This window comes from Mandrillus leucophaeus, unplaced genomic scaffold (genome assembly GCF_000951045.1).
Source record: "Mandrillus leucophaeus isolate KB7577 unplaced genomic scaffold, Mleu.le_1.0 Scaffold65, whole genome shotgun sequence".
Taxonomy (NCBI): Eukaryota; Metazoa; Chordata; class Mammalia; order Primates; family Cercopithecidae; genus Mandrillus; species Mandrillus leucophaeus.
In genome coordinates, this window is record NW_012107030.1 from 5,674,926 (window position 1) to 5,684,897 (window position 9,972).

The following is a 9,972-nucleotide window of genomic DNA, read 5'->3' on the forward strand; positions in this document are numbered from 1 at the left end:
AAAAAAAAAAAAAAAAAAAAAAAAAAAAACTAGGATATGATCAGGATTCATGTTACCTGCTGGGGCGCAGTGGCTCACACCTGTTATCCCGGCACATTGGGAAGCCAAGGTGGGTGGATCACTCAAGGTCAGGACTTCGAGACCAGCCTGGCCAACACGGTGAAACCCCATCTCTACTAAAAATACAAAAAATTAGCCAGGCGTGGTGGCGCGTGCCTGTAACCCCAGCTACTGGGGAGGCTGAGGTAGGAGAATCACTTGAACTTAGGAGGCAGAGGTTGCAGTGAGCCAAGATCATGCCACTGCACTGCAGCCTGGCAATGAGACTCTCTGTCTTTTAAAAAAAAAAAAAAAAAAAAGTTACCTTGAATTATTACATCTTGTGTTTTTTAAAATCTAAAATACATAATCCCTTTACCTTTTGGGAGGGGTGGGGTGTACTAATTGTTCTTATCTGATCATTCCTTCTGCATTTGTTAAATGGCTTCTTTTTAGCAGGAGTGGAGGTAAAGTAAAACTTCCCTTCAACTGGGTGCTAAATAATATGTGATGAATGAATAGATTCATTTACTAGCTAATCACGAAAGCAGTACTTACATATAAATTCTACAATTAAAGTAAGTCAGCCCTCTGTATCCATGGATTTATATCCCCAGATTCAGTAAACTGTGGATTGAAACCCAACCGTGGATGGTGAAGGATCAGATTTTCTTTGTTTTCTGAAAGAGAACTAAAACTACTAAATTTGTAAGTGGTGGCAAACTTTCACCATCTGTAAAGATTTTGAGTGAAAACTTGTATAGATGTTAACTTTTTCTTAATTGTGGGTTATCTTTTGGAATAGGGAAGCACCCAGATTTACATCTCAGGATTCAGCCAGCTATGGACTGAAACCCAGTAGCTGTGGATTAGGACTGTGAGGACTGTGATGGATACAGAGGGCTGATTGTACTGCCTCATTTTGTATAAGGCCTCATTATATGCCTCATTGCATATGTATCTGAACATACACCGATTTTGTTATCCTCGAGTGGGGTCCTAGAACCCTTGTGGATATGGAGGGCCGACTGTTAAAGCTATGTTGAAAGAAAAGAAACTTTCAAGAAAAAGGCTGTTCAAGACAGAATGTAATGATGCTCAGCTTTGCAGTAAACAATATGTAGTCACAATATCGTAAACATTATATGCTGATTTTTAGTTTTGGAACCAATCAACCTTGTAGCTTCACTATAGTTACAAAAGGAATGTAATAGTTGTCAACTTTGATAGTAGAGTTTAGAAGGTAGAAGTATAAGGAGGAGAGAAGGAGGGAAGAATATAAAGTCCTGATATCAAATAGATATTGTCTGTAGTTGATAAATAAGAAATATAGGGGTATAACTGTATTGATGATAGTTACAAAGAAGTTATGTAGAAGAACTAAAAACAGTGCTGTAATTCCTATAATTTGGGGGAAAGATGAGTAGCCTCCTTGTCTGTAATAGTAGGAAGTCAACTTTTTTCTAAAAGTTGGTATATTATATTTAGACAACATTGTCTAAAATTTGGTATATTAAAAAATGACTATGTATGCATATTATCTAGAGAAAAAAGGTAACCCCCAAAACGACTAAAATCAAAGAGTTTAAAAGCCATTGCTATGGTGTGAGGATGGGGTAACGGGGACTTGAAGAGACAGGACTATTGCTCTTACAATATTTTTCTATATTTTTTAACCACATGCAAATATTTGATAATTACAAGTTCTGATTCTTTTTAATAGCAATAAAAACTTGAGTTACATTTTTTTTCCTTCAGACACACTGTTCTTGCTTCTTATATCTGGTTTCATTCTGTATATACAGCCCAGTAATTCCAGTTATGTGTAGGTCAGAGTCAGTATGCATTTGATTGACATAAGCTGAATGAAAAAAACCATATATATTGCGTTTCTTCCTTATTAACTTAAGGGTCATCTAAATTCATACCAAGTTGTCTTTTATTAAATTAGGTAAATTGGAAAACTAAAGGTTATCTGAATTAGTGATTTGCATATTTAAGCATCTTAGGACAAAAATTGGCATATTTAAGGTTTTGTTTTTGCTTTACTTTTAGTAGCTTTATTTTGAGGTGTAATTTAAACAATAAAATTTACTAAGAGTACAGTGAATTTTCGTAATTGTATACAATCATGTAACCTATAGCTTAGTCAAGATAGAGAATGATTTTATCACCTCATCCATTACAGATGTTCCTCAACTTACATTGGGGTTACATCCAGATAAACCCATTGTTGTAAATTGAAAATAGTGTGTTTTTTACGTAACAATATTTTCAACTTATGGGCTTATCCGGATGTATCCCCCGTAATAAATTGAGGAGCACATGAAAGTGTATTGCTTTCCCACGTCGTAAAGTCAAAAAATCGTAAGTCTAACCCTCATAAGTCAGGGACCATCTGCTACTTGTGTTAGAGTTCACCTCATCATTTGACCAGTTCTTGGCTCTTACCAATGATGCTCTGTGAGTATTGGCATGCAAGTCTGTGTGTGAACATGTTTTCATTTCTCTTTGGTAAATATCTAAAAGTAGGATTGCTGGGTCATATGGTGAGTGTATGTTTAACTTGAAAACGCCAAACTGCTTTCCAAAGTAGCTGTACCATTTTATATTCCCACCAGCAACATCGGAGAGTTTCAGTTGCTTCACATCCTCAGCAACACTTGGTATTGTCCACCTTTAATTTAGTCATTCTAGTAGGTATGTAATATCTCATGGTTTGAATTTGTATTTTCCTAATGAGTAATTGAACATCTTTTAATATGCTTTTTGGCCATTCGTGTATCTTCTTTTGTGAAGTATCTATTCAAATATTTTGCCCACTTTTTATTGGGCTTTTTCCTATTTAGTTGTAAGAGTTATATATTCATGGATCAAGGTCCTTTCTCAGATGAATGTTTTTCAAATATTTTCTCCTAATCTGTGGCTTATCATTTCATTTTCTTAACTGTCTTTCAGAGAGCAAAAGTCATTAATTTTATGAAATCCATTTTATAACTTTTTTCTTATATAGATTTATACTGTTTGTGTCCTGTTTAAGAAATCTTTGCCCAACTCAATGTCATAAAGATTTTCTCCTGTATTTTCATCTATAAATTTAATAGTTGGCTGGGCGCAGTGGCTCAAGCCTGTAACCCCAGCACTTTGGGAGGCCGAGACGGGCAGATCACGAGGTCAGGAGATCGAGACCATCCTGGCTAACACGGTGAAACCCCGTCTCTACTAAAAAACATACAAAAAACTAGCTGGGCGAGGTGGCAGGTGCCTGTAGTCCCAGCTACTTGGGAGGCTGAGGCAGGAGAATAGCGTAAACCCGGGAGGCGGAGCTTGCAGTCAGCTGAAATCCGGCCACTGCACTCCAGCCTGGGCGACAGAGCAAGACTCTGTCTCAAAAAAAAAAAAAAAAAAAAAAAAAAAAATTTAATCGTTTTAGTCCTTAAGTTTAGGTTCATTTTCCTTTTCTCATAAATTTTTACATAGTATGTGAGTTGAGGTTCACTTTTTTCCCTATTCAGACATCCACTTGTCTCATACCTTTTTCCCTATTAATTAATCTAGCACCTGTGTCAAACATAAATTGACCATATAAGTGTTGTTCTGTTTGTGGACTATCATTCCATTATTTCATGTGTCTGTCATTAGACCAATACCACGCTGTCTTGATTTATCTAACATATAGCAAGCCTTGAAATCAGGTAGTGTAAGACCTCCAACCTTGTTATATTTAAGGAGTGTTTTGGCTGTTCTTGGTCCATTTCTTCTCTAAATGCCTGCAAGGATTTTGACTGGGATTGTTTTGAATCTGTAGATAAATTTGGGAAGAACTGGCATATTTACAATAATGAATCTTATATATGAACCATGGTATCTTCTCCATTTATTTAAGTCTTCTTTAATTTCCCTTAAAATTCTCATGATAATGCAGTATATTGTAATTTGCAGCATATAGGTCTTAGACATCTTTCACTAAACTTAAATATTTTTAATACTATTGTAATAGATTGGGGGTTTTTTAATTTTTCTATTTATAATTCCATATATTCTATAATTTATAATTGTAATTGTAATAATTTTCTGATATATAGACACTCATTTGACTTTCGAATATTGACCTTGTAGTCTGTGACTTAATTTCACTTAATAGCTCTAATAGTTGTTTTGTAGATATCTTGGAATTTTCTATGTATAGGATCATAGTATCTGCAAATAAAGACAGTTTTTTCCTGCCTTCCGATCTTTACACTTTCCTTTTTTTTTTCATTACACTGATTTTGACTTCTAGTACAATGTTGAAGTGGTAAGAGCAGAAATCCTTGCCTTGTTACTGATCTGAGTTATAAAACAAAATCTTTCATCTTTGAGTTTTGTGTTATTTGTAGATTTTTGTAGATGTCTAATCAGGTTTAGGAAGTTCTCTTATACTTCTAGTTTGTTGAGGGCTTTTACCATTAATGAATATTGGATTTTGTTAATTTTTTTGCAGTTATTGAAATATGGCTTTCTCCATTGTTTTGTTAATATGATAAATTACATTGATTCACTTCGTTATGATTATTATCTTTTTTAATATATTGCTGGGTTGAATTTCCTAAAATTTTGTTAAATTTTGTATCTTTTTGAACATTAGAGAGATTAGTCTGTACTTCTATTTTCTTGTTTTATGTTTGCCTTGTTTTATTTTTTTCTTTCAGAATTCACCAATGAAGCAACCTAGTTCCCAACTGGGAGAGGGAGGTTTTTGTGTGTTGTGAAGCAAGGCTTATAATTATGAATTTAATCTATATAATTGATATAATCATGTATACTTGAAAAGAATGTGGTTTGCCATAGTTGAGTGTAATGTTCTATAAGTGTCAGTTAAATCAAGGTTGATGATGTTGAGGTTGCCTGTGCCTCCACTTATTTTTTCTGGTTATATTGGTTGCTGAGAGAGGGATGAAGAAAGCAAGTTATACCTCTAGCAGCAGCTTTAGTAAAGTTACATTGCAAAGAGATAACGCTTGTAAGGATAGGAGGAATTTGTTACCATGTTTTATGGTCTACCACTAAGTTCATTTTACTGTTCTCTGTACTTTTGTATATATTAGAAATTTTCTGTAATAAAATCTTAAAAACCAAACCCTCTCAGGTGATATATTCCAGGGAATGCATGTTGAAGCCACAGCATGCTTCACCGTATACAGGAAAAATATTTAGGATTTCTATTTATGTTTATTTTTTACATTGTCATTTTAAAAGTTCTATTTTGGCATATGTTTTGTAGGGCAAGGCATATCCAATAGTCATAAATAATTTTAAAATATAGATGCATACATATGGGAGAGAATTATATATTATATGTTATTTTACTATTCTGGTTTTAAAATAGTAGTTTTACCCTCATGGAAAATCAGTTTTATTCCAAAAGTTATGTATCATTGGATGGTCTTGAACCTTATCTTAAATTATGTTTTTATGCAATACTTATTTTTAAATGCTTTGTTCTGTCAGGTTTTTAATTAAGAGGTGTTTTTATATTCTGAAACTCCTGAATCATGTCAGAACTTAAATTAAGGTGATAATTTTCATTTCAGGGAATGCTGAAATTACAATCTAAAATTAGGTCAGTGGTGTGCAGGCTTAAAAGGAAACAAAAACCAGCTTTTAACAAACAAGAAGTAAAAGAAACAGTGTCTTAATGTTCTGTTCCCTATATATACTTGAAATTAAGAGTATTTACTAATAATGAGTAAAAATTGGGGAGAAAGTGAGGTAATGTAATATTGGCCCTAATTATTCCTACTGAAAACCCTATCTTTTTTTTTTTTTTTTTTTTTTTTGCATCTAGAATGTTTACTTCAGGTATCATTTGAATTAAGAAAACCAAAGGGAAAGCTATGATTTATAGATAGAAAATAAATTAAGAAACTAAATTACACTAATACCTTACACTAGCCTCAATTCACTTCCTAACCCTACCCCCTGAATCTCCATTGTACTTTTAAAAGCAGAGTAAATCACAAACACATTCCAAATGCAGGTGTTAATTTTTAAACTTTACAGTACTCAGACTTACACTGTTTAGGTTTTGTACCCATTTGCTATCATTAGCTTCCTGCAGTTAGAAAAACTTACATTCCAAATTTCAGCTTTGGCAATCTGTATATTAGGAATGTATTTATTTTCCTGGATTTGAGAGAATATGTTCTTAAGGGTTTTGTTAAAAGCCTTAATCGTGTACAGCACTTTACATTGTAAGGTGATTAATTGCTGTGTCATAAGGCAGGGATTGGACAAATGTCTTGGGAGATTTAAACACAAATTACGTGTTTTGGAGGGGCTTTGTGTTTTGTAAACCTTTAGGTAATTCAGAATTTGACCACCTATCCCATTTCTTGAGCACAGTATGATTAAGATTTTCCTTAAAATAACAACTTTACAAAATTTGTTAACACCCAAATTAAAGAACAACTTCCAGTGAGGGTTCTTTTACCAGCCAGTATCATTAGGTAGGAAAATTGAATTTCTGTCCAAGTGGGATTTATATATTAAAGCAATACAGCCAGTGATATATTTGGATGTTAGGGTATTTGGCAAAGTCCCTCATGAGATATCCTTGAAGAACAGGACTTAAGAAATGTGGACTGCAGAATAATACAATTAGACTGATTTGTAATTGAGCGCCATAAACACTAATTGAATTCTTGTCATCAGCTGGGATGTAGCACTCTGCCTGTTTTTTTTTTTAAATCAGTTGTTTGAATGAGGACAAATAGTATGATGATGATGACGTTAATTCACAGATGATGTTAATCTGGTATCCACATTCCTGAAAATTGGATGGCAGGTTTATTTAGAAAACAAAATGATCTTGATGGGTTAGAACAGGACATCTCATTAACAATGTAACTTTTTTTAAAAAATTAAAGATAGGGTCTCACTGTGTTGCCCAGGTTGGTCTTGAACTCCTGGGCTCATACGGTCCTCCCACCTGAGCCCTCCTGAGTAGCTGAGATTACAGGTGTGCACCACCATCCCCACCACATGATAACTCCTTTTTTTTTTTTTCTGAGGTGGAGTCTCGCTTTGTTACCCAGGCTGGAGTGCAGTGGTGCAATCTCGGCTCACTCCAACCTCCGCCTCCTGGGTTCATGCCATTCTCCTGCCTCAGCCTCCCAAGTAGCTGGGACTACAGACACTGCCACCACACCTGGCTAATTTTTTGTATTTTTAGTAGAGACAGGGTTTCAATCTCAATCTCCTAATTGATGTTAGCCGGGATGGTCTCAATCTCCTGACCTCATGATCTGCCCACCTCAGCTTCCCAAGTCCTGGGATTACCTGCATGAACCACCGCGCCAGGCCGATAACTCTTATTAAATTATAAATGTAAACTCTTTTCCTTTGCCTCTTCCCAAAAAAGAAACTTTAAGAATACACTGGCCAGGGGTGGTGGCTCACGCCTTTAATCCTGGCACTTTGGGAGGCTGAGGTGGGCGGATCACTTGAGCCCAGGAGTTTTGAGACCAGTGTGGGCAACAATGGCAAAACCCCATCTCTACACAAAAAATACAAAAATTTGCCGGGCGTAGTTGTGTACAACTGTAGTCCCAGCTGCTTGGGAGGCTGAGGTGAGAGAATCGCTTGCGTCTTGGAGGTAGAGGTTGCAGTGAGCCAGGGTTGTGCCACTGCATTCCAGCCTAGGTGAGAGAGTGAGACCCTGTCTCAAAAAAAAAGAAAGAAAAAAAGAAAAGGATACAGCATAAAAAATGGATTTTCCAAAGCACATATAATGAATGGCATAGATCATTTTCATTATATTTGAAAAAAGCAAGATTCAGAATTATATTCATGATTCATGTCTCAGTTTTATTGAGACAAGTCTCAATTTTGTGTTAAATATGTATTAGAAAATATATAGAATAGTTCTAGATTGTATAATTAGGAATGGTTTTCATTTTATTTTGCCTTTCTGTTTATTTCCAATTTTCTACAACGAGCATGGAGCAAGGAGTAATAATAAAACACATTGAAGATAAAGTGTTTAATTTTTTTTATATGATTTAAATGTGTAGTCTAAGGATAGTTAATTTATATTGTTACAGTAAAGATTTTCTCCTTTATTTGTCTTTAATAATAGTCACCATGATACAAAAGTCAGCATCCAGCCATGGTGCTCTCTGCACAGAACAGTCTGTTACCATTTTCTTCCTCTATTACTAGGAATCCATTGAATCCGTTTTCGTTTTTTCCCCTTTATCAAAGGTTGAGTTAATAAAAGGGAATTTACAAAGTGTTGGACTTACACTTCGTCTCGTCCAGTCAACTGATGGGTATGCTGGGCACGTCATCATTGAAACTGTGGCTCCAAACTCACCTGCTGCAATTGCAGATCTTCAGCGGGGAGATCGACTTATCGCCATTGGAGGTAATTATGCTAATATGCATTATACTTTACCTTTACAGATAAACTGCAAAGTAGGTGTGAGGTTTTTCCTCCCTTCCTTTTTCCTTGTTTCTATAATATGCATATATTACTTTTATAATGAAATAAAGTAATAAACTTTATTATAAATAAACATTCGAAGGAGGCCTTCAAAATACATTTAAAACATACATGCCATTTTAGTTCTAATGTATAAATCTTTAAAATACTTTATTTAGACCACTTTTATATAACCACTCTATTCCTTCCCTTCCCACCTTCTACTACTCTATTTATTTTTTCTTGAATGTGAAAGTAAGGACAAATAAACAGTTAGGTTATCTTTCTGTATGACTACCACCATTGCTACTCTGAACCTAAAATTGGTCATATTAGCACTACTGCCCCCATCACTTAGCACTAGATAATGAGCAGCAGAGGAACTAACATTCCTTTTCCAGGAGGGCACATCTGAACTGTCCTGTGACCCTGTGTCATCTGAATGGCTAGCCATTTGTTAATATGTTGTTGCTCAGAATTCAGCCCAAATCACTGGTGGAAAAATGTGTCACTTACATGCCTTCCTATCACTTGGATTGTTAACAGTAAAAACTCTCCGAAGTTAGCAGATTATTTGTTTGTATATAAATGTCTAAGCAGTAGGACTCACTGTGCACAGCAGTGGAGGGAAAGTCCAAGCCTTTTCAACCTTTGTAGTACCTGTCCCATCTATTCTAGGCTTGTTGAGAGATTTCTTGAACATATGGTTGGTCACAGTTGATCTTCTCAGGGCAGTGTGATATTTTTTTTCACAGCTTAGACAATAAATAAGTTAGAATAGTTCCCAAATCAAGGTGCAGTTGTCCTTGGTTACATGTCAAAGAAACTCTGCCTTTGATTCAAATCCATCTTGACAATAAAATAATGAAAATTATTTAGTTGCATACCTGGGAGCCCAATTAAGTTACTATTTTCACATGGAATCTCTCTGATCATGGCATAAGCAGTGCTTCTCAAACTTTCCCATGTATGCCAGTCACCCAGACCTGATGTTAAAATGTGCATTCTGAATCAGGAGACCTGTAGTGGGGCCCAAGATTCTGCATTTCTCACAAACTCCTCCCAAATGATGATGCTCATGCATAAACACTTAGGGAGGCATAAAATAGACATCATTCATTATATTAATATTTAATATTTTGGTTTTACCTACAGGATAGAATTAATTTTTTTGGTCTTTTTTGGGGGTTGTGTTTCAATTACACAAGTAGTAAATACCTATTATCAAAAATAAATTAACCTAAGCGATATAAATGTATACAGAATGAAAAAGCAAAAGTCATCCCTTGACATCTAACATTTGTTAATAATGATAACAATAGGCCGGGCTCGGTGGCTCACGCCTGTAGTCCCAGCACTTTGAGAGGCTGAGGCGGGCGGATCACCTGAGGTCAGGAGTTCGAGACCAGCCTGGCCAACATGATGAAACCTGTCTCTACTGAAAATACAAAAATTAGCTGGGTGTGGTG

General features: G+C 35.4%; 1 protein-coding gene across 1 annotated transcript in view; it reads left to right on the forward strand.

Moving 5' to 3' along the window:
• PDZD8 (PDZ domain containing 8) overlaps positions 1–9,972 on the forward strand; it is a 103,487-nt gene that overhangs the window by 85,234 nt on the left and 8,281 nt on the right. Inside the window, exon 4 of the mRNA XM_012001114.1 lies at positions 8,284–8,446. Coding sequence (XP_011856504.1) covers positions 8,284–8,446 — 163 coding nt within the window. The remainder of the gene's footprint in view (positions 1–8,283; positions 8,447–9,972) is intronic.